Source organism: Chiloscyllium plagiosum, unplaced genomic scaffold (genome assembly GCF_037043375.1).
Source record: "Chiloscyllium plagiosum isolate Xiang-an unplaced genomic scaffold, Cpla_swu_hap1 HiC_scaffold_31, whole genome shotgun sequence".
In the NCBI taxonomy this organism is placed as follows: domain Eukaryota; kingdom Metazoa; phylum Chordata; class Chondrichthyes; order Orectolobiformes; family Hemiscylliidae; genus Chiloscyllium; species Chiloscyllium plagiosum.
Window position 1 is genome coordinate 16,411,052 of NW_028270169.1, and position 25,646 is coordinate 16,436,697.

A 25,646-nucleotide genomic window follows, 5' to 3' on the forward strand; every position below is an offset into this window, starting at 1 on the left:
TAGTGCTTTCCTCATCCATGTCATTGATATTTTATTGATATCTACACAAACAAGCTCCTGCTCCCCTTCCTGATCGCCCTCGCCCTCTGCAAATAATTGTCCCTATCTGTAATCCTGTGGCACTCCACTAGTTGCAGATGGTTAATCTGAAAATGCACTCCTTGTCCCAGCTCTAATCAGTTAGCCTGATTTCTGTGTGGTCTCAACTCTAATGTCTGCTTCTGAAACCCTTAACTCCCCTTGACTATGAAAAAATCTATCTTCACCCTGAAGACTACATACACTCAAAATGATTTCTTATCAAACTAAAAAGCAAAATCTCTTATTCTTGAATGAGTCCCTATATTCTAGTCTCTCACAAGAAGTCTCTCACATTTATATAAATTTGGATGAGAATATAGGAGGCATAGTTAACATGTTTGTGGATGATACCAAAGTTGGTGGCATAGTGGAAAAAGGTTATCTAAGATTACAAACTGATCTTGATCAATTGGATTATTGAGCTGAGGAGTGGCTGGTGTGTAATTTGGATAAAAATTAAGTATTGCATTTTTGTGAAACAAAGAAAGACAGCGCTTAGTTAATGGCAGGGCCCTGTGTAGTGTTATAGAACACAGACATAGATTCAGGTACATAATTCTTTGAAATTTGCGTCACATGGAGACGGAGTGATGAAGGAGATGTTTGGTGCACTTCATTGTTCAGACATTTTGAGTCTGAGTTGGGACTTCATGTTGAGGCTGTGTAGGACATTGGTCACGCCTCTTCTGGAGTACTATGTGCAGTTCCGGTCATCCTGCTGTTAAATTGGTGAGGGTTCAGAAAAGATTGACCAGAATGCTTCCAGGAATGGAGCGTTTAGGTTATGAAAATAGGTTGGATTGGATAGGCAAGGAACCTTTTTCACTGGAGCATAGGAGTTTGAGGGCTAACGTTATAGAGGACCATGGTGACTTCGAATGTGTTTATTAAAGTGTAAAAAGTATAGCTAAAGTATTTTGGGATATATCTGAAATTTCTAAGACAGTGAAGATTTTTCAAAAATTACTTGAAAAATTTATTCTCCTGGGCACGGTAGTGCTAAGAATACTCTGAATGCAAGGAATCTAAGTAGAGAGTGCTCTAGTTTCTCGATGCATTTTATAAGTTCAATACTTTGTGCACGGTAGTTAGAAGTAATGGAACTACGCAAGAGAACAACAAAAATGTTAAATGTGGGCATCATTTACCAGGGTTAATAATGAATCCAATTCAAAAAATTTTTTCCCTCAGATTCTGTCTGTATTGTTACATGATTGTTGCATTTTGGGTTTTTTGATCCTACTCTTAAATCTATTTGCTTTCAGGCCATGATCATAATATTTCATCAGTAGCTATCATGCCTAATGGAGATCATATAGTGTCTGCTTCAAGGGATAAAACCATGAAAATGTGGGAGGTGCAAACAGGGTGAGTATCCAAAGAGTGTACCTTCACATTAATTTCAACTTTAAATTTAGAAACATTATATTTTAGGCACAGTTTTAGATAATCTGCTAATTGAAGACTGTGTAGAATTTGTCAGGTGTGCAATTTCTCATTAAGTTAGTATTTCTTCTGAAATGTGCTCAGAGGGCTTGCGTGTTTGTCCTGGAAAGAACTTTGCAATATTACGATGGAGTAAAGTTGCTAGACGAATGTAAATTGTCATTGTAAATATTTGTGTAGCAATTTTCTGTTCATTAAACTTTGTTACATGAATGAAGCTAATCTTCACACCATACTCTAATCACTTGATTATCTGTTGAAACTGTCTGTCTTGAATTCCAAGCAACGCAATATTTTCTGTCAAAATTCATGACTGACTTTGCAGTTATTCCTTAGTTTGCATACTGAAATAGGTTCATTCAGTGGTATATGAGCTTTTTTAATATGTTGACAGCTAAATCCACTTCATACTTTAAACAGTGCTCAGTGAATTTGTGTGGAATATTAGGTTGTTTTTAGGTACTGGTTGTACTGTTTGATTCAGTTTTTTTTAGGGAAATGAATGTTCATTGTTCGAGTTAGTCACTTGACTAACTTTAATGCTATCTTTTTAATGAAGACACAAATCATTTTGGCTGCACTTTGCAAAAAAAAGTGATACCAGTACCTCAAAGTGCAGGTAAATAAAGGCATTGAAAGCTTTTAATATTTGTAGGTAATTTAAGTAACTTGATTTTGTCTCTGTATTAATGGGTACCGTGTACTGTCAGTAATTAGTGTTATATAGTTAAAATATGTTCATTGTCAAGGTTGATGTCTGGAATGGGACTGTAGCTAAGACCAAGAGCTTCAGGAATTTTCTTCTACGTTGCCAAGCAATAAAGGGCAGGGAGAGATTTAAAATTCAAAAATATTTTCTTGGAGTAAATGTTTCCTGATGTAGAGTTAGTGACGAGAGGTTGTCAAGATAAAACTACAGCAGTGAGGAGATGGGTTAGAGGAAAAGTGTGTAAGCACTGAATGCTTTGCTGAAGGGTGTGGTTGAGGTACAGACTTTTGCATCTTTTAAGGATTAGAATGCTGATTATATCAATGCAATTTAGTGAATTTTAAAATCCCTATTGGTGACTTGGATTTCCTGGCTCTGGTGCTGCACAAAATATTACTTTTATTATTTGAACTTCCAATGACTTAGATATTCACAAGATGTCTTGTAGGATATTGAGAGCTCTGCTGCTCCCCCTCAATTAGTTCCAGATACATGGAAGCTAAAAGTTTTTATTTCAAAGGGGACGAAGTTAGGTATCAAGTTGCAACCTTTGACAAAGTAGATTCCGTTTGGGTGCTTTCTTATAAACCACAAATTTGATTTGTTATTTACAGTGCTGTGGCTAAAGTTTCAAGAATTTGGATAGAATACGTTGGGGGCTCATTCGATTGACAACTTGCTGAACATGAAACATAAATGTCAAAGACTTGAAATTATCTATTACTTACCTCCTTGGCTTAATCAGGGCATTTGATGAAATCCCTGAAGAATAAACATCAGCATGCATATGTTGAAGAATATACCTAAACATATAAGCAGAAACAAAGAGCTGATGGATTTCTCTTGCTATAATTCTTAGATAGTCATACCTGTAACTTCTTGCTCACAGTTATTGTGTGAAGACTTTCACGGGACATAGAGAATGGGTGCGCATGGTCCGACCCAACCAGGATGGTACTCTGCTGGCCAGCTGTTCCAATGATCAGACTGTCCGTGTATGGGTAGTAGCTACAAAAGAATGCAAGGCTGAACTTCGAGAGCATGAACATGTTGTAGAATGTATTTCCTGGGCACCAGAAAGTTCCTACCCAACCATTTTGGAAGCAACTGGATCTGAGGTAAGATCCCTAGAGTTGGAATGGTTTGGTTAAAATCTGAAGCCACGATTCAGATCCAAAACATCCAAGTCATCCTCATTGGAAAGAAAATTGTTTGCATTAAGTTTTTGATAGCTTAGCATCAATTCTTGAATAATCTACATTGCATTGTGAGGAAATGTGAAGTGTTGCGTGGCCCAGAATCTCTCAAATTCTGGTAAAAAGGTAGTGGCTGGCAACACATCTGGTGACTTCAGTACAGCTTGACCAAGTGATGTGCAAGGTCGAAATAGATCAAAACTTATTTGAATTCTGACATACTATAATATTTCAAATTCCATTTGCTCCATACTGTCATAAAGCCTGGTGTCTGACCGATCACAAGTATATCTTTGTGTTTGTCTTCTGCAAATTGGATTGAGAATTCCCAAATTAATTCTGAGATTGAAATAAGTAAATTGATTGCTTTTGCAGTCAAGAGATTTCATTGTGGGATTGATCTGTATTAAAGGGCAGTTTTTAATGGAACAGTATGGAGTTGATGAAGTTCTTGTTTCTAAAGTTTAAAAGGCTTAATGATTGAGTTTCTTCTGTTTTCTTCTTTTAGTGCATCAGATATTTTTTGCAATGATGTAATCAGTTACACAAGGGCCTGCACCCATTTTCGTTTGAGGGCAATGTTACGATCACTTTGTCATATATGATTGGCAGCAAGTGACCTCTGACTATGGAGTAATCTGTAGCTTTAATTGAGCTTGGAACAAGATGCACCAATACAGCCACCTTCCTAAAAGCTTTCTAAATGACTTGAACCACAGCTGTCTCACTGACCAGCTTTCTTTTGGCTTTTTCTGGAAAGAAAAATCCAATCTAATGTTTTTAAAGAGACAAAAGTTGTATGTTTTCATTTATTTCACTTTTGGATGTGCTAACTTTTACGGTTAAATTTTGTTAGTGAAGTGAGGATGCTAAGCTGAATGAGAGGCCTTTGTATGCACAGCATTGCTTTTTAAGCAATGAATCTTTGACTTCGGCTATTAGTAGAACTCCTAAGTGGGTGTGAGGTTGGCCGTGTTCTATTAACGAACCCGCTTTCCTGATCAAGGTTTTTATTGGTTGAATGAAAAAGAGCATACATTTTTCAGTCATTTTGCAATTGGCTACCAAACTTGCAGATTTTTAAGTACCTTAGCTAAGAAATTGAGCTTCAAAGTGAAAGTAGTTTCAGCCGGGTGATAGATCAACTCCTAAGGCAAGTGATTTTCCATCTCTGGTCACTGAGTAAGAGTAAAATCTCTTTTTAAATGTGCTGCATGACTTGGTGTGCAAGAGAACTCTGTTGGCTTTGAAGCTTGCATCAATTAGCTTGAAATACATTTGTGGCTAAAATATTGCTTTGAGTGGGAATATATCCCCAAAGCTTGGCTAGAAGAGAGACTTTGTCAAACTTAAAATTCTAATCACTGCATTTCACTATTTTGTTAATTAGTATTGAAGATGTGCATATCACTTCAAAAGCTACTTATCATAATGGTTCTTTGATCTTTTACAAAGCGCTTTAAATTGCAAATCAGCAAAGTAGCTCCAATTCTGTTTGGAAGCCAACCACCAGTGGTAGATGACCAACTAAAAGCCTGTTTGAATGTTCTCTAGTTGGCTTTTTGAGCTTCATACAAATGCCATTGTGAAAAGTCGACTGTCTTTTATGTACATTCTGCTATAAAATCCACTGGTCACATGTCAAATTAATCCACTCAAACAGAATCTTACTGTAGGCAAAACAATTTGATTTGTATTAAAATTATGGCTGGTGGACCTTGAGCTATAATCCGCTTAAACCCAAATGATCATAGATTCATAGAGATGTACGGCTTGGAAATAGACCCTTCGGTCAAACCCATCCATGCCGACTTGTTATCCCAACCCAATCTAGTCCCACCTCAAACCCTTCCTGTTCATATAGACATGCAAATGCCTTTTAAATGTTGCAATTGTACCAGCCTCCTCTGGCAGCTCATTGCATACACGTACCACCCTCTGCGTGAAAAGGGTTGCCCTTCGGATCCCTTTTATATCTTCCCCTCGCATTCTAAATCTATGCCCTCTAGTTCTGGACTCCCCCAACCCAGGGAAAAGGCAGTGTTTATTTATCCTATCCATGCTCCTCATAATTTTGTAAACCTCTATAAGGTCACCCCTCAGCTCCAGGGAAAACAGCCCCATCCTGTTCAGCCTCTCTCTATAGCTCAAATCCTCCAACCCTGGCAACATCCTTGTAAATCTTTTCTGAACCCTTTCAGGTTTCGCAACATCTTTCCAATGGGAAGAAGACAAGAATTGCACACAATATTCCAACAGTGGCCTAATCATTGTCCTGAACAGCCACAACATGATCTCCCAACTCCTGTACTCAATACTCTGACCAATAAAGGAAAGCATACCAAATGCCGCCTTCACGATCCTATCCACCTGCGACTCCACTTTGAAGGAGCTATGCACATGTACTCCAAGGTCTCTGTTCAGCAACACTCCCTGTGACCTTGCCATTAAGTGTATAAGTCCTGCTAAGATTTGCTTTCCCAAAATGCAGCATCTCGCATTTATCTGAATTAAACTCCATCTGCCACTTCTCAGCCCAATTGCTCATCTGATCAACATCCTGTTGTAATCCGAGGTAACCTTCGCTGTCCAATACACCTCCAATTTTGGTGTCATACGCAAACGTACTAACTCTACCTCTAATGCTCACATCCAAATCATTTATGTAAATGACAAAAAGTAGTGGACCCAGCACTGATCTTTGTGGCACTCCACTGGTCACAGGCCTCCAGTCTGAAAAACAAACCTCCACCACCACCCTCTGTCTTCTACCTTTGAGCCAGTTCTGTACCCATTTGGCTAGTTCTCCCTTTATTCCGTGAGATCTAACCTTGCTAACCAGTCTCCCATGAGGATCTTGTCCAATGCCTGACTGAAGTCCATATAGATCACATCTCCCACTCTTGCCATCATCAATCCTCTTTGTTCTTCAAAATATTCAATCAAGTTTGTGAGACATGATTTCCCATGCACAAAGCCATGTTGACTATCCCTAATCAGTCCTTGCCTTTCCAAATACATGTACATCCTGTCCCTCAAGACTCCTCCAACAACCTGCCCACCACAGACGTCAGGCTCACTGATCTATAGTTCCCTGGCTTGTCCTTACCACCCTTCTTAAACGGTGGCACCATGTTAGCCAACCTCCAGCCTTCTGGCACCTCAAGTGTGAATATCGATAATAAAAATATCCCAGCAAGGGGCCCAGCAATCACTTGCTTCCCACACAGTTCTCAGGTACACCTGGGGAATTATCCACCTTGATGCGTTTCAAGACATCCAGCACTTCGTCCTCTGTAATATGGACATTTTTCAGTTCTCAGTTCCACCCAAATAACTTCCCTGGATGTATTTCCGGGAATATCCTCCCTCAGTACAACTTTAATGCTATCCCATATCAAAAATGCCACTCCCCCTCCTCTCTTGTCTCCTTATCTGTCTTCCCTGTAGCATTTGTATCCTGGAACATTAAGCTGCCAGTCCTGTCCATCCCTGAGCAATATTTCTGTAATTGCGATGATATCCCAGTCCCATGTTCCTAACCATGCCCTGAGTTCCTCTGCCTTCCCCATTAGGCCCCCCTGCATTGAAATAAATGCAGTTTAATTTCAGTCCTACCTTGTCCCTGCCTGCCCTGACTGTTTGTTTGACTTGCTTCTGTTCTCAACTGTACCAGTCTCGGATTGATCTCTTTCCTCACTATCTCCTGGGTCCCACCCACCCACCTTACTAGTTTAATTCCTCTTGAGCCGCTCGAGCAAATCTCCCTGCCAGTATATTAGTCCCCTTCCAATTTAGGTGCAATCCGTTCTTCTTGTACAGGTCACTTCTACCCCAAAAGATATTCCAATGATCCAAAAATGTGAATCCTTATCCCATACACCAGTTCCTCAGCCATGCAGTCATCTGCTCAATCCCACTATTCCTGCCCTCACTAGCACCAGGAGTAATCCAGATATTACTACTCCCGAGGAACTCCTTTTTAAATTCCTGCCTAACTCTCTCTAATCTCCCTTCAGAATCTCAACCCTTTTCCCTTCCTTTGTCTTTGGTTCCAATGTGAACAAATACTTCATTCTTCTCGAGTTGCACCACCAAACAGGTATCAATAAACTCATGGTGCCTTAAAAATGTTAAGGACCTGATTGGTGCGATGATGAGCTTTTCCCTTCAGTAATTTCAAAGCTATCAATCAAGTTTTTGAAAGGTACAACTTCAAAATGTCATTGTTTGAGAGTTATTGAGAATTACACCATCACATCCATTGATCAGTTTAATGTGGGCGGCACGGTGGCGCAGCAGTTAACACTGCTGCCTCACAGCGCCTGAGACCCGGGTTCAATTCCCACCTCAGGCGACTGACTGTGTGGAGTTTGCACGTTCTCCTCGTGTCTGCGTGGGTTTCCTCCTGGTGCTCCGGTTTCCTCCCACAGTCCAAAAATGTGCAGGTTAGGTGAATTGGCCATGCTAAATTGCCTGTAGTGTTAGGTACGGGGTAAATGTAGGGGTATGGGTGGGTTGTGCTTCGGTGGGTCGGTGTGGACGTGTTGGGCCGAAGGGCCTGTTTCCACACTGTAATGTAATCTAATCTAAAAAACATGTCATCCAGGTAGTTAATTATCAATACAAATCTACTAGAAAGGTAAATTAATTGCCCACCCCTTATCTGAGTGCAAAACTGAGGTTTTTGTAAAATTTAACTGGGAGCAATGGTTTGAGGTTGGTTCAAATGTTTGCTAGTTCTATACATTGACATGTGAGGCTGACGTTCTTTGGTTCAGATAAGTGCTTTTTCTGAAGAGCCTTCCTTTGTTTCGTTGAACTCAGTTTTGTCATCTGAGGTTTCAGGAAATGTAGATTTTTACTTCAATCAGGATTTTTGCACAGCTATTTTAACTGTGCAATCAGCAGCACCTCTTCAATTCTGCACGAGTAGAATAATGTTGAAATGCGGAATTGTTGTCAATAGGTGTACACTTCCCTGTGGGGTTCATTGTTGAAATGCCCTCAATCAAGTAGAACTAATGAAAATTTGCCCTCTATGCCATTAGACTTAATGTAACAACGCTTGACAAGTTGCATCTTGTTGTCAAATATAAAGGTTTTTACCAGGATAATTCATCAGCCTTTCTGCTTTGAATAACCTAATATATTTGTAGAATGCTATTTGTTCAGTGGCTGACCACCATAGTTACATAGCCACAAGAGGCTGCCAATCCACTTCAATCACAAAAGGAAAACAAAAAGCACACACTACAATCTACAAGTATTATTTGAAACTAGTAGAAAATGAGGATTGCAGATGCTCCAGATCAGATTAGAGTGAGAGATGCTAGAAAAGCACAGCAGGTCAGGCAGCATCAGAGGAGCAGGAGAATCGACGTTTCGGGCATAAGCTCTTCCGGAATAAAGATCGTATGCCTGAAACGTTGATTCTCCTCCTCTGATGCTGCCTGACTTGCTGTGTTTTTCTAGCACCACACTCAACTATTGTTTGAAACTATCTTGAATCAAACATCAAATGACAATTCCACCTTTTTAGCCTTCGCCTTCTGAGGTTTGAGTATTTTGTAAGATTCACTTAGTCTCCACTTTAAAGCTCCTTATTCAGTTGGCATGTCTGCAGTTGGTTTTTGAAACCATCTTAACTTCGAAACACTTTCAGAGCAAGCATGGATTTTCTGAATCCTCTCCTTCCCGGAGTTTTTGGTTTCTGGAGTTTTCTTGTCTGCCACTCACTGCATTGCTCCTCCACTTGCCCCCCCCTTCTGTTTTTGGAGGAGTGATGAATGAACAATGTCCTTTTTTTTCCCCTCTGAACCTGTCCACTGCTTTTCTGCAATGAACTTGATTCCATCTGTGTTGTCCTACCACGTATAATATGGAAATATAAATCAAACTTGATCATTTTTCCACTTTAGAACCTAAATTCCAAAATGATAATCTACTAATTATTTGCTAGTGAAGAGGGTGGGACTGAGATGAAAAGCCAAATGAGATTCCCTACAGTATGGAAACAGGCCCTTAGGCCTAACCAGTCCATACCGACTCTCAGAGTAACCCACCCAGACCCATTTCCCTCTGACTAATGCAGCTAACACTATGGACAATTTAGCATGGCCAGTTCACCTGACCTGCACATCTTTGGAGTGTTCGAACCGCAGACATTTTTGAAGTCCTGACTTTTTCCATGGGAGTTAGGCTCAAAAATTGCTAACTTAGGTCATGCCCACTTGTTAATTTAAAAAAAAGATTTCAAGAGGTCTTGCAACTGGTAATACTCTGCTATTGTTGCCTTGAGGCTCCAATCCCAGAATCATGTCTGGGTTGTGGTCCACCATTTCCGAATCTGTCCGAAGTAGTACTCTGGTGCGTGACATTGCCCAAACATCATGTAAATGATTTCCTGTAATAGAAGACTGAGAACTTTGGTCGTTGTACAAGGAGTATAAAAGCACTGTTCTTAACTAGCTCGCTCTCAAATGTTTCATATCTTAGGTTTCTTACTGTAACCCTAGTTGATCTTAAAGCATGCTTTAATCCTAAATCATCAGTTTACTGTATTTAGATTAGATTACTTACAGTGTGGAAACAGGCCCTTTGGCCCAACAAGTCCACACCGACCCGCTGAAGCGTAACCCACCCAGACCCATTCCCCTATATTTACCCCTTCATCTAACACTACGGGCAATTTAGCATGGCCAATTTGCCTAACCTGCACTCTTTTTTTGGATTGTGGGAGGAAACCGGAGCACCCGGAGGAAACCCACGCAGACACTGGGAGAACGTGCAAACTCCACACAGTCAGTCGCCTGAGGCGGGAATTGAACCCGGGTCTCTGGCGCTGTGAGGCAACAGTGCTAATCACTGTGCCACCGTGCCGCCCACCGTATCTGTAGTGTTAGGAAGATGCTTGAGATTTTGGTCAGAAGAGCTGGAGAAAAAGAATTAAGTTTTTAGACTTACCGAGTGTGATTACTTTAAAATAAACTATTGAGAGTTCACTTGAACCTTTTTTTAAAAAAAACAAGACTACTTGGGACAAGCCATGACTGATAATAGCTGCTTGTTTTGAAGATTTTTCTGGGACTGTGTTTGAACATTAGCTTGATTTTTAGCTGATTAGGCTGCATGAGGTGACTGAGTGGGCAAGAGGCCTATTGGGAGGCAGCCATCCTGTTCATCTTTAGCATGAACATGAAAGTATTGTATGAAGCCACAATCTTGAGTATCTCTTTCTCATAGCCCTCAATGATTTTCAATTTGTCATAATACAATCCGTTGAGCACTCTATCACCAAGGTTGCAATTATTTAATTGCTGCCCTGTTAGATGATTGAGATCTGGACAACTAATTATACAGACCTTATACAATTTTTAACATGTACTTCAGTCAGAGTCACAGAGCTGTACAGCGTGGAAACAGACCCTTGGGTCCAACTCGTCAATGCCAACCAGCTATCCTAACCTAATCTAGCCCTATTTGCCAGCACTTGGCCCATATCCCTCAACCCTTCCTATTCATAGACCCATCCAGATGCATTTTAAATGTTGTAATTTGTACCAGCCTCCTCCATTTCCTCTGGCAGCAACAAAGAACCCATTCTACTCAGTATTGTAGATTTGCAGCAAGGTTACACTTAAATGGTCTAGTGCTGTGAGCTCTCCAACACAGATTCCTCCAAAGTCAACTGTGAATTTCGCTGTTAATCTTTCCTAGACTCACTCTGATGTCCAGAGATGTTTGAACTCGCAACAACAAAGGCAGTAACTGTGTAGATTCACTGCTGTATCAGACAGCATTGTAAGTTTCTTTCTCTCACTATGTGGCCACTGCCTTTGTATCTCTTACTCCTTTTTTAAACTATTGTTTTGATCTTCTTTTCCCCAAAGGTCCACAACAATTGAACAGCATATAAAATGGTAGTAGCTCCTGGAATTTGAGGAAATCACCTCTCAACACTTAAAATACCCCAAAGGAGCAGCTCTTAGTCACAATTTCTTTCAGTCCTCATAAGTACAATATGAAAAACTTCAACCTCATGTCTCTTATTAGCAATATTCAGTTACAACTTGGTATGTAAATGCATATGATTTATATAGTTTTCTTTTAATGGATTTTTTTTGGCGGAAATACCAATTACTCTTGAACCACCTTTATCCACCACTTCTGAGCCCTCCAGTGCTTCTGTGCTGTCACATTGTTTGCCTCATAGTGGCACTGGATGAATTGTGACTTTATCTACCTAAATGCTGTGGAGACAATAGAGTTTGTCATCGTCTTTTGACTTATGCCAACAACTGCATCCAGCTCCTAGGCCACTGTCTGAGGTTGAAGCAAACCCCTCCCAACTTTTCCAATCTAATATCCTGTTCATCACAGTGGACTCGCAGCAACTTGAATATATAGATAGTGGAGACCTGAAAGAGGAAATGCTAGATGTACACCAGTCAGCTTTTATGGAAGAAGAACCTTGGTTGATGACCCTAAACTAGTCAAGATGCTGCTCGACTTGCTGGGTATTTCTACCATTTGTTTTTATCACAAACATACCATGTCACAGCTGAAGTTCCTATTCCTTTTGTTCCTCCAGACTTTATTTCTTCAATGCTCGGTGGCCAGCCTACATATTCTAGTTTCGACTCCACCAAAGATTATTACTTACCCATGCCTGTCCTCGTGCACCCTAATTAAGTTTCTGTGTAACTCATGTCTCATCATGTCTATTCATATGGAAAGATGTCGAAGACCATGATCCTATCTCTAATGCCATGTGGCATCCCTTCCCACTCTTGATTACAGATGCTGTTGTATACCACATTATCAGAGGCAGACATTCATCCACAATAGGTTCCCTCCTCGAAAGCTGCTCATTGAATTCCTTTGGTCCCCTTTAAGATCCTGTTGTTAGACCAAGCTTTGAAATATTTTTTAATGAGGAAGGCAAAATCAAAACATACAATCAGTTATGTTCATGTCATGGGCATAGAACTGGATAAGGAAAGAATAGTTCTTTTACATAGTACTTTTAACAACCATTTAGCGTCTAAAAGTACTTTGCAGTCAAAGGTATTGTTGAAGTGTAATAAATAAGAAATGCGACAGTAACACTAGATTCCCACATTCAGCCATGTGACTGTCAGGATTTTATGATGTCAATTTTAAGGATAACTATTGACCAGAATCCTGGGAATAAAACCCATTCTGTCTTTTGAAATAGTGCCATGGAAACATTTGTGTACTCAAAAGCAGGTGGGTGGAACCACAGTTTTAAAGTCTCATCCTCCAAAGGTCGTGCAGTTTGCATTCAGTAGTGACTGAAATGCCACCATAAATTGTTTTAAATTTTAGTGTTCCAGAATTGAAGTAAGTTGCATTCTTTTACTTGTAATGTAAAAGCCAGAAATGTTTTATTCTATTCAGAAATCTGTGAAGTATTGAAATTGTAGAAAATTATATCTTCTTTGCTCTTAATGTACAGTTTTAGCCCCTTCAATTTCTGTTCCTTTCAGACTAAAAAGAGTGGCAAACCTGGACCTTTCCTGCTGTCAGGGTCCAGAGATAAGACGATTAAGATGTGGGATATTAGCATTGGAATGTGCCTTATGACACTGGTGAGTGCTTGTTCCAAGTTGACGTATGTATTGAAATTGTAAATGGTTTACACAATTTAAGCAGTCTTGATCAATTCCTTCCTCAGTGGCAAAGTTAGCCAATGTGCTGAGGCATATGGACTGCAAAGAGCGAGAATTGGTCCCAGTTGAAATAAAATGAGTGATCATTTAAACATAATGTTGCTGAGCTAGCTAATGGAGCAGTCAGTTGTAATTTGCTTTCTACTGATTTCTTGAAATGCTTAGAATTCGTTGTCCAGTGAACTTACCTTCCTTTCTTCCTTTTTTTTTGTTCTTGCTCCCATGTTAAAATGGCCCACCAGCAATCATCCTGATTAACAGCATATGGTTGACATGTAAAGGAGTAACTAATTTTAAGAAAAGTGAATTGCCAAGTTCTGAATTTGTTACTTCTCTTGCTGCCAGTAAATTGAATCTATGCCATTTCCCTTGATCATGATGGTCAAAGAATGCTCTATTAATTGTTTGAGGCCTTCTCAAAATGTTGCAATTGTATTTTTGATTCATTCTGCCACTAATATCAACATCAGCCTTCCAAGAGTACAGTGTGAATTATTTGAGAACTAACTGCTAATATTGAACCTTGGAATCTCAAAGTTCAAGTAACTTTTCAGTTAAGAAACTGAAGTTTAGATTCCTGTTGGAGGGAGAGAAGAGAGTTAGAAACACCTTCCAAATCTGCACCCTTTACCATCTCTAAGGGCAAGAGTGGCAGATGTGTAGGAGGACCACCACCTGCAAATGCCCCTCCAAGTGACTTGGAACTATATCATCGTGCCTTCGCTGAACTGGTTATAAACCCTGAAGCCACTTCATTAACTGCAGTAGTTTACAAAGGCACCACCTTGTCTACAGTCACCAGAGATGGACAATAAATGCTAACCAAGCCAGTGATGCTCCCATCTTCTGAACAAATTAAGAAGTTAGCAAATCGTTTTGTTGGGATTCCATACCACTATTCTAAATTCTGTAATAAAAGCAAAATACTGTGGATGCTGAACATCTGAAGCAAAGAAAAATGCTGGAGAAACTGAGGTCTGGCCACATCTGTGGAGAGTGAAACAATTAACATTTCAAGTCAGTGAATCTGAAGAAGGTTCTAACATAGTCATATTGGACTCAAAGCATCAACTGTGTTTCACTCACCACACGTGCTGCCAGACCGGAGTTTGTCCAGTCTGTTGTGTTTGTTGCTAAAATATGTGGATCTGTTGAATGTGACATGTTTGTTGTGAATACCATGTCCATGCTGCAGATGTAATGATTTTGTGCTTTCAGGGCTTGTAATCCTTTTCGTGGAAATTTAAACGTTAAGTAGCTGCCTTAATGTCACACTGAGCATCAAAAAAACTTCATTTAAACATAGTATTTTAACTGGATTTTCTGTTTTTGTTATTGAGGTTTATAATATATGGTCTGCAGCTTTTTAAATAGAATACTTAAAAAGTTCGAAGCAGAACTTGAGATAAGGAAGGAAATGTGGTGGCTTTGCTCAGTTTGAGCAGTTACTCCTTTGAGATTAAACTTTGAAATGGAATGAAACCTTCAGGAGCAAGATTAATTTTCAAAGTTGTAAAATGTGCTTGATGTGCTGTTTTGATTCTGATGATGAAAGTCAATTGCCCATACTATCCTAGAAAAAAAAATTTATGTATTTGCAAAACAGTAGAAAAATTTATTATATACTCGACAATATTTATGTATTTTTAATGAAAATAGTCCAAATAAAGTTTTCGTTGTCTTCCAAGTGGTGTACCATCTCATGATGTATTCAATTAAATTTAGGTTGGCCATGATAACTGGGTACGTGGTACCCTCTTTCATCCTGGAGGCAAGTTTATTGTGAGCTGTGCTGATGACAAAACCATTAGAGTGTGGGACTACAAGAACAAACGGTGCATGAAGACCCTGAATGCACATGAACACTTTGTTACCTCTCTTGGTATGTATTCCTATAATTTGTCATTAACAGGAAGAGAAATGTTCTTAACTAGTACGTAAAATAACTTTTATCTTAAATAAAAAATTTATAAAGGGTCTACACAATTGACAATATACAAATGTGTTGTTCGACGTGATGCTCTCCTTTTGGCTTTCTTAGCATAAAAGCTTCTAAGCAAATGCATCCATGAACTTAACACTTCAATGTATTTGTCCTGTGGAAAATATCTTGCCAACAATTCAGGTTAACTCAGTTTTTGTGATATTTCTTCATTCATACTTTCACTCATAATGATCTTGTAACCACAGCCCTTATCTTAGTGTTAAAAACAGTAAATAGTGTGCAGTATCTATGTATGGGGCACTTCTGGATCTGGAAATATCCAGGAGAATTGTTATGGACCAGACCAAACACCCTCAAAATAAATTAAGCATACAGCCTAGACCCAACTTTTATCTTAATTACAGGTAAGCCTAAGGCTCGGTGTTCCAAAGGCAAATCGATTGGTCGCATTTCTAGACCTTAAGCAATACACGCTTTATTTTAACTGTCGTTTAAGAATACAAAAACAATTGATCTAACTTTAACTCTTTAAAATACCGAATAACACAATATCTTATTGAACTACAACCCATCAACTGTTCCCAGCAGCAGCATCCCATAAATACGCACTTGGCAAAGGCAAATTCAGCCAAAGATTTCCCCCTCTTTGCTATCTCCTCTTGTCCCGGAGAAAGGAAAAGCTGAAAGAATGAATTTAGCAGCAGAGTGGGATTAAAGCTTTGTTCAACAGCAGAGAGACAGCTGAATCTAGTCACTTCAACTCCCAAAACCCCAAGTTCAAAAACTGAAAGCAAAACAAAAACCCAGGCACTGAGAGCCTAAATTCACTCATTCATGCTGCTTTTGTCTAATTTTTAAAAACCCAAAGCTATTTGCTCGACATCCCATGGACCAGTTACCGGGCACCAGGTTGATAACACTGCTCTTCAAGAGAAACAGGATGGAACAAATCCCTCCCGAAGGCCATATCATCACAGAATGGATCTGATCATGCATTGTATTGTAAAATAGAAGAATGCTGTGGGCGGCAAGCTAAAAAAAACCTCTACTCTGAAATCTCGTTTACTGAATAATGGTTGTACAGATGATTTGGAAATGCCGGTGTTGGACTGGGGTGTACGAAGTTAAAAAATCTCACAACACCAGGTTATAGTCCAACAGGTTTAATTGGAAGCGCTGCTCCTTCATCAGTTGTACAGAATTCTTGAAGTATGATGAGAAGTCACTTGTTCGAGCTCTGAGACATGTGAATGATTTGTTGCTTTCCACATTCTAGGCTAAGAAAAATTATTGAAAAATTTCAATAAAATGTATGGCCAGCTGCAAAACTGTGGTGTACACTTCAAGAATAGTTATCTATAAATGACTTGTGTAGACTGTGCCACCAGAACCAAGAAGCAGCTATTTAATGCATCAGTCACATGATTTTTACATGTAGAAGTTGCTGGGTTGTCATGAGTTCTGGAATTCTGTCAGATGTTCCCTTGTCCTTTTTGTGCATTACTTTTTAAAATCTGTTTAAGAATTCATGTTTATTTAATATTCTCATGTAGGTTTATGAACTTGTATCTTGATTTTTCACTCTATTCATAGTACAACTTGAGCAATTTTGGTGGTATTGTTCCATATGTTAACTTGTTTAAATTTACATTCTTGAATGTGTCCTCAACTACCCTGTCTCTTATTCATTGTATTAATTGCATATTACCCTCTGCTCTTTTACAATTTGCTGATTTGCGTTTACTACAATAACACACACTTCTAAATGTGACAAAATGAAACATTGAACTTGGATTTTTCATCTTCATATTAAACATTGATCTGAGTTACACTACCTGCAATTAACAATTTATAATCTCCGAGCAACCAATGATCATTCAAACAATATTAGGAGTAATGAACTGTTTCCTCATAATTCCAGATGACATTTTAAAATAACCATGTTTTCAGGTTTTGCCAATGTGGATTTCAACTGTGCAAGCATTATGACCCAATTCTTCAAATTTTGTCAGTATTAGTAAGAAAGAGATTCCCTTTCTCTTCCAGGACAGAGGTACTTGACGTCAAAAAGCAATAATAAAACGTTCTCATCGTCTCATCCTAGGCTTTTACATCAAACTGTAGATGATGTTTGGTTGTGAGAAAAAAGGATCAGATCTGAGTAATGTTGTCCAAGGATTTTTTCTTCGGTCTGAACATTTGACTACCTGTTGATGCAACAGAACATTCTGTGTTCAAGATTGCGCTGACACCAAGTTAGGAGGGCTAATAAATATTAAAAATGGGGAACAGCAAGTTAGGGAAGTCATTGGGGAAAACGGCAAGATTTGAGGCCATCCAATTTGGACCTTTTTTAAAAAAAAACTTAATTCTTGTCAAAATGATGACTAACTGTCGAGAAGCCAAGAGATTTAGGCATCCACTGTTTAAAGGGATGCATCTCAGATTCAGTTGTTGTATTAGACCTTCAAGAGCTGCATTACAAAAAGACTCATTCAGCCCTCCAAGAACTCTGCGCCATTCCAGATTGATTTCTTAGTGTGTCCCTGGGTTTCTTGGTCTCACCAAATCTGCTGCCTCGGCCCGGTTCTCTGCAGTTTCTTTCCTTTTGAGCTAGGTTTTTGATTAAGATTTTGGTCACTTGTTCTGATCTCTCCTTATCTAACATGTAACTTGGGAGGCTTTACTTAATTAAAAGTGCTTTAACTGCAAGCTGTTGGAATGACTTTGTAATGTAAATGTCGAGAGATCATTTATTTTTGCAGAAACGAATAATTGGGAGATATTTTAAAGTTGGAACTCCGACATGAACAAAATCAAAAAACAACTTTTTAAACAGTACTGGAAATCTAGAATGAATGCGAAGAAAACTGGAAAGCTTTGAAGACTGGGATCATAAGTTGTTCAAGGGATACAGAACAAAATTGGGGTCAGATTAGTTGAGGAATTGCTCAGCCTTCATCTAATATATGGACAAAGTCGATCTGTGGGGGGCTAAGTGGCTACTCGTGTTCATGTCACGTTTAATTATTCAAAAGAGACCTCATGCACACTCTATATCCAAAGGTCGTAGAAATTGAGATTTTCCATGACTTGCAAAGCAAGTAGGAGGACATGAACAAGGCTACAGGAATCAAGCATAGCAATGGAGTTGACTGTTTCTCTTGGTAAAGACCTTGTATGGACCTTGCCATAAATGAACTGCTGACTCTCCTCCATTGCACCAAAGAAAGATTCTTCCATTTTTCTCTTTTGTCCAAAGCTTCTAATGTGTATTTAGTTAAGCTGAATGGTATTGATGTAATTCAATTGTTTAAACTCGAGGTGAACCTTACAAGTGACCTTGATCTATAAGACTACCATTTGCCAATATCTAATTTAACCTGAAATTGATAGTCTAGGAGCCAAGAGTGACTGCTAACCTTTTGTATCTTGCCCTCTGCAAAATAAAATTACCTAATTTTCCTTGTGCACCTGTAATCTGCAAATACTTATTATACACTTAGGGCATTTGATGGAATGATTGTTGAGACTCTAACTGGTCAGGCAGTATAATTACATGATTTGCTCTAATTTTTATTTTAAACATGGTTGAGGATGTATGCCATTAGATTTTTGTTGTACAGCCATTTTTGTATATTCATTTAGTGTTTTCATGGTTTTGTACTGGTGGCCCCATGAAATTAGAGAATATTTCTGTTGTATTTGACTTTAAGTAATCAAGTTTAATTCAGTATGGAAGCTTATTTAAAATTTTGGAGTGGATATACTTCTAATTTTTAGAAAATTTGGAATATTCCAGTCATGTTCCATAGCACTGATTTGCAGTTTTGAGGTGAGTAGTGGATATATGATTGCCATACCAGTGATTTGCATATGCTACTTCAGTGCTTAATAATTTATCACCCTGGGCATTATCTGATCTCATCTGGTGGAATTAATTGTGACCAATTCTTACAGCCATGATCAATTGATATTTAGAGCAGGTTACCTGATGCCTTTGCCATGACGATAATGTGATTGAAATTTTGACACTCTTCTTTTTAAAAAAAAAGCTTTTGAACAAGCCAGTTGTAACAACATTTCCAATCTTTTACTTTTGATTAAATCCTTAATTTTCATTCTGTTATCATTGGGCTCATTATTACCCATGCATCCATTTTTTTTCAAGTCTAAAGCCGTTTTTAGGAGTCATTTTTTGTGGTGGTGCTTTCATTAACTTATGAAACTATGAAGCCTATAACTGTCCTAAAACTTGAAATCTGTTTTTGCATTTGCAAGTGTTCTTGTAATTTGCGCATCCTTAGATGTGGAACATGTTTTCCATTTTGGTGATATTTCTTTTGCTTTTGTCTTTCTCTTTCATTTTTCATTGATTGGAATTATTGCAGTCATTGTGACTCTTAACCTTTTCTATTTTCCTTCCTGATTTCTAAATCTGCTATGCTATCCATATTGCACTTGAACTTGTCTGGATTGCAGCAATTTTCAAAATAATGGACATCATTTAGTATCTGTTCCAGCTTGCATAACCTAATCACTGCCTCTTATTTTATATCTATTGTATTCTTCAATTCGCGTGTTAGTTTGTGCAGTAGTCAGTCATACAGCATGGAAAGAGACCCTTTGGTCCAACTAGTCCATGCTGACTGAGTTTCCCAAAATAAACTAGCTCCATTTGCATGCATTTGGCCTATATCCCTCCAAATGAATAGGAAGGGTTTGGAGGGACATGGGGCGGGTGCTGGCAGGTGGGACGAGATTGGATTGGGATATCTGGTGGGCATGAATGAGTTAGACCGCAGGGTCTGTTTCCATGCTGTACATCTTCATGACTCTATAAACTTTTGTTATTCATGTACTTATCCAAATGCCTCTTAATTGTTACAACTGTATCTTCATCCACCACTTCATCTGGAAGTTCATTCCATACATGAACCCACTCTGTCCTTTTTAAAGCTTTTTCCTTGCATCTTAAAAATATGTCCCCCAGTTTTGAACTTTCTCACCTTAGGTAAAAGACTTCTGCCATTCACCACCTGATTTTATAAGCTGCTGAGATCACCACCCCTCAACTTCCTATGTTGCAGTGAGAAATGTTCCAGCCTCTCGTTATAACTCAAGCCTTCGATTCCTGGTGGCATCCCAGTAGTCTTTTCCACACACTCTCCAATTTACTAATATTCCTCCTGTAACAGTGACCTGAACTGCACACTGTACTCCAGAAGAGGCCTCATCAACATCATGTACAGTCTCACTGACATCCTAACTCCTATATTTAAAAAGGTCTGAGCCATGAGGCAAGCTTGCCAAATGCCACCTTAATCACTATGTACCTGTGCTGTAAACTTTAAAGAATTAGATACTGAACCCAGAGATCTTTCTGCTCTACAACACTGCCCAGGGCTCGACCATTAATTTTGAGAGTCCTGGCCTTATTTATTTTAACAAACACAATAATTTGCATTTATCTAAATTTAATCTCCATCTGCCACTCCTTAGCCCATTGACCTAATTGATCCAGATCTCTTTGTAAACTTAGATATCCTTCTTCACTGTTCACAATACCACCAATGTTGGTGTCATCCACAAACCTGTTAACCATGTCCAGGCATTCAACTGTATTTCATAAATTGAAGAACACACTTGATCACTGTACTTCATTTGAAAGATAACTTTTGGTTAGTGTTGATCTCAGTAATGCAATGAATCATGTTTTGGCCTTTTTTTAAAATACCTGGTTTTCCTCCACAGATTTCCACAAGACGGGTCCATTTGTTGTCACTGGAAGCGTAGATCAAACGGTAAAGGTCTGGGAGTGCCGCTGATAGAAATGATCTTCGTTTTTTTTTTCTCCTTCCCCTTTCACTTTCCTAATAATCCAAACCCACATCACCACTCTTCTCCATTCCCCCCGCCCAACCTCCCCCAAAACCCCGGATGCACTCAGTTACCATGGTTACCCATCGAGCTCTGTTTAATAACTATTGTCCTTTCATGTAAATTATTCTGGATGTAGATTGAGCTATTAAATGTTACACAAAAGTATTCATGCATGGTGAATCCGAATTGTATACTGTAAATTACATACGTTGTCTAGAAGTACCATAGGTAAAAGAACAAGGGCTAGCATTGGTCATATTAGACCTGGAAAGCAGAAGTTGATTGGGTAATTAGGGCACTAACTATGACTGAAATTAAATCGACAGTTATTGGAAATGGTCTTTATTTTCATCATCGTTGTAATATAAAGCACAAGCAGTGTGCAGATTCTGTAAACCTTGAATCACTTTGTGTGGTGCTAGGGTTCATTTGAGGAGTGTGTAGCTGTTGTCCGTAAATTATCTACCAATCTGTTAGCTCATATAAATGATTAGAACCGAGAATCCAGTGAATGTGATTCCATTGGATGAATTCTTAAGATAATTGTTAGATCTCCCACTTAGGCTGGGATTAACATTCATAGATAATTATATTTAAAGCTGGCTCTCAGAATATGTAATAAATGAGACTATTTAACTTTTTAAGCCTACATGTCACTCTTTCCCCAACTTTGAAATGCCGTAACAATGATTAAATGCAGGGCATACTGGTGACTGCAAGAAAACATACTTCGCGCATTCAAACCCTGCAATGATAACTGCTGGTGGTTATATTGTAACTGTACTGAGAATCAAAAAGTACTGTCTGGGGTGTGTACCATCCAAGAATTAACCACAAAACACTTGGAATAGTACTATATCTGAGCACTGCTAAGTCTGTTTTAGTGAACATTGTTACTAGTTAGATTTGGTTGGATAGTACATTAACCTTAAAACTGAAAATTCAAATGGGTACTTGGTTTACTTTAAGAGCAAAATTGATGTTGGTAATGATGAGCTTTGTAACATCATTTCCCATAATAGACGCATTGTGTTCATATGTTTTAGAAAGATATTTTAGTGACAATTATTTGACCATGAAAAAGCCACTAAATATGCAGCACTTTTAACTGAGATACCCAGTCATTTTAAACTGAATATAATTTGTAGATGTCTAGAAAAACCTGCTCAAAGCTTTTGTAGCAACTAGTGCCATTTATTTTAATAATTCTTTTATTTAAAACATATGAAAACCTTGTGCCTAATCTGGTCAACACACCCTGCTTGAAGCAGGGGCCACTTATTTGATGAAGGATGTACTTTACAACTTGAACTATTAAAAAAAACACAATTTCCAGGACAGAATAGTGTCGATATATTTTGTTGAAGGCTAATCTCAGCGTCTCTCAACTTAGTGCTTTAGAGTAATGAATAATTAAAAAGTCCCTCTGCTTTCTTTTGTTGTAGTAACATGTGCAATTCTTTAAAAATTGTCTTTAAGCCAGGAATCCTATTTATAGACTGTCCTTGAAATTATTTTGAAGACATTTTTTATTTGAATTTTCTTGCCCATAGTCAATATCAACCCCCCCAAAGCCCCTTCCTTGGTACATTTATAGAATGCCTTTGGTTGAAAATTTTCCGCCTGGAAGAAAAATAATGTATAGCTTATGAAGGAACCAATGTTGAAGGAGGAATAAAGTGCAACTTCAAATTTTACATCAGCACTCAGAATTGCATCAAGTTCTGCTTTGTCGTGTCCAATCAATGCAATTTCTTGTTCATTCTAGAGAGTGTGCAGTAATGTTTTGTGAATTCTGTGGCCACCTGCCATTGTAACTTATGCAGCTCAATAGCAGTAACAGTAAAAGACCCAGATAATTCAAGTGTGACAGATCTGTAAACACAACATGGATTCTGGGAAGAACAATATGCTCATTAGTGGGTAATTCACAGTAGCTGCTGTAAATTGCTTGCTGTGCATCAAATAATATTTTAAACTACAAGTAATAAATGCAGAATAGTAATTTATAGCTCAGAGGGTTAAGTTCCCAGTTGCCAATCAAACGTCTAATGAAATTGGCCTTGACCGATGAGCTGCACTGTTCATTTTGTATATTTATGCTTTTATTCAGAATGTATACTTGTAATTCACTCTTTCCTAAAGTCCACAATGCACTGGTACTGCAAAGAAATCACACTTTCACTGCGATTGAAATACACAACCTTTATCAAGCAACTAAATGTAAGTGTATCATAACTAGAAACCCGTTGGCTAATGGTTTAATGTTTCCATGTTTGTAGTATATTGTGCTGCCTGGTTTCAAAGAAAATCTGAAACCTGGTGATTTGGACTGTAGCGTCTATTACCTATAAAAGATACTGTAATTCTAACAAGGTTAATATGCCAAAAAAAGAATTTTCTCAATGTTTTCATGCCTTCTGTTGCAGCTCAGGTTATTCTATATATTCCATATTAAGCTTCACCATAAATAATTAGCAGTTTGAAAGATAACATTTCATGTCTAAAGGTCATATGACATCTGCCGACTGGTATTTCTTCTGGCAAATAGATTTCGACTCTTGCAATTATATTTGATGCAGTTGAATTCCAGATTAAACATTGTGACAACGGTGTCCTTAACTGTCACCACCAAAACAAATTTGTTAAATAAGTTCCCATTTCTCTTTTCTTCCCTTTCCTATCCTACTGAAACATACATTTATGTCAATTTGCATAACTCTTAAGACTTCAAACTTCATTCAAAAGCAATTTTGCTGCTTTAAGAACTTGAAACATACTCTTGCAAGGACCTGTAATAGATGGTAAATGCTTATCATGGTCACACTTACATGAAGCCTTACAATCAAAGTTAAGTCCAATCAAGTACAGGCAGCTTAAGGGGCTGTGGTTCTGTTAGTCAGAAATATCCAGTCGCATTTCAGTTTTTTGCTGGTAATATTTTTTCAAAGCACTTTTTCTGTCAAAGTTAGTGTACCTGACTGACAGTGGCACTCCTGTTAGATACTGTGCAACCTGAGAATGCTGGCACATGTATCAATAGTTATGATTTAGTGGTACGGTATTAAAGTTGTGGTGCTGTTAAGGAAGTTGAAACAGTAGCTGTGGTAGCTCAGTTTAGCATGTTTGCAACTATTTTAGCTTATTGAAAGTGTTATAAAATATTCTGAACTAGTGATTTTTTGAGACCTAAAGAGCTACATTCATATTTGTCTTTACACCAATCTAACATCTTTATAGCCTGCTTACATGTGGAATACAGCTTGCTCCTTTTAGGGGCAGATCAAAATTGAGTAATAAAATCCATTGTCTTGACCAAAATTTGCTTTTGCCTTTCCATTTTATAATCCAAAAATATATACATAGGAAGCTATCATTTTAATGAGGAAACTGCTCTTAAAAGGCGTAACCTGTACATTCACTTGCTAACTAAAAGCATAAACCAAAATCATTTTTAAACCCATTACACATTCCCGAAATGAGCCCTTAAAAGCCTATGTGCCCCATTCCAAATCATGGGTGACTTTAATATAACCACTTCAATAAATATTGGTTGAAAACATCTCGTACGATTTGGCCTTTGTTGAAGTTGAAAAGAAAACTTGTATAGCATCTTGCACTTTAAAACAAGAAAAACCGTCCTGCTTTCTTCAGTGCGTGTATAGTGTGACCAATGCTATGTCCGAGGCACTAAACAAACCTAGTAGCTAGCAAGTGTAAGGGGCTATGGAGCACTGTAGTTTTGAAAGCTTGGTTATAGACTCGCCAAGCCAAGTCTACTGTCAGTATCCTGCTTCTCCTATTTGCCTCCTTCTTCCTTTTGTGAATTGCCTGGTTCAAACTCTTCTTAAATGGCCATTCCCACTGCAGCCATTTTTAACCCTTCAGACTGTTTTGTCAGCTATTTTACTGGCTGTTAATTGACCTTTGCCATTCCCAATGTATCATGTGATTGGCTGCTTTCTAGTCCTGCCTTTACCCTCCGTGTTCCCAAGGTGTTCCAGACGACCAGTAGTGAACCTCCAAGTAGACGTTGTACTCATCACTGACACTATGGCAAGAAGTAATTTTACAAGCAGAAGCAGTGGGTGCAATTATACGTACCAGGACTGTGAGAAGATAATTTGAGCTATTGACACAGTGCAAGCAATCAGTTAAGGAATGTATATACTGCTGTGTGTTTTACAGTAAGATTTGTTGCTATCAAACTGTGTAAAACAAGATTTATTCATGTTTTCTGCATATTAAAATCTTAATGTACCAATTGGTAAAGACTATTAAAATGCATACAAAACTACTGCGTTTTTTCCTTCCTCCTCTTGTGATGGATTTTTTCCAAATTAATTGTTTATATTTTGATGCTGACACTTCTACTTCACTGACCAACTTGCCAAATTTGGAATTAGGCCACTTTTAAAAAGGTTGGTATTTGTGGAATTAAAAATTGAGACTCTAGTTGGATTCTATTCCTGTAAGAAAACTCTTGTTCAGGTTGCAAGGCTCTGCAGCATGTTCTTCACTGGGATTTTGGAATTGGGAAGGTCAGTGATTGTGAATTTCTCTATCTCTATCTCTGTTGTGTTTGGATTGCCTCAAATTACAGTGTTGCAAGTGTGGAGGAGAAATCAACTCGTCATGTAAATCATCACTAGAATAAAATTGAGATTTTTACAAAGTCAGGATTTAAAATG

The 25,646-nt window shown here is 38.4% G+C and overlaps 1 protein-coding gene across 1 annotated transcript in view; it reads left to right on the forward strand.

The window, feature by feature from the left end:
• LOC122563957 (lissencephaly-1 homolog) overlaps nucleotides 1–25,252 on the forward strand; it is a 79,533-nt gene extending 54,281 nt beyond the window's left edge. Inside the window, exons 6-10 of the mRNA XM_043718303.2 lie at nucleotides 1,347–1,449; nucleotides 3,126–3,354; nucleotides 12,945–13,046; nucleotides 14,853–15,009; nucleotides 20,827–25,252. Coding sequence (XP_043574238.1) covers nucleotides 1,347–1,449; nucleotides 3,126–3,354; nucleotides 12,945–13,046; nucleotides 14,853–15,009; nucleotides 20,827–20,900 — 665 coding nt within the window. The 3' untranslated portion in view covers nucleotides 20,901–25,252. The remainder of the gene's footprint in view (nucleotides 1–1,346; nucleotides 1,450–3,125; nucleotides 3,355–12,944; nucleotides 13,047–14,852; nucleotides 15,010–20,826) is intronic.
• The last annotated feature ends 394 nt before the right edge of the window (nucleotides 25,253–25,646 follow it).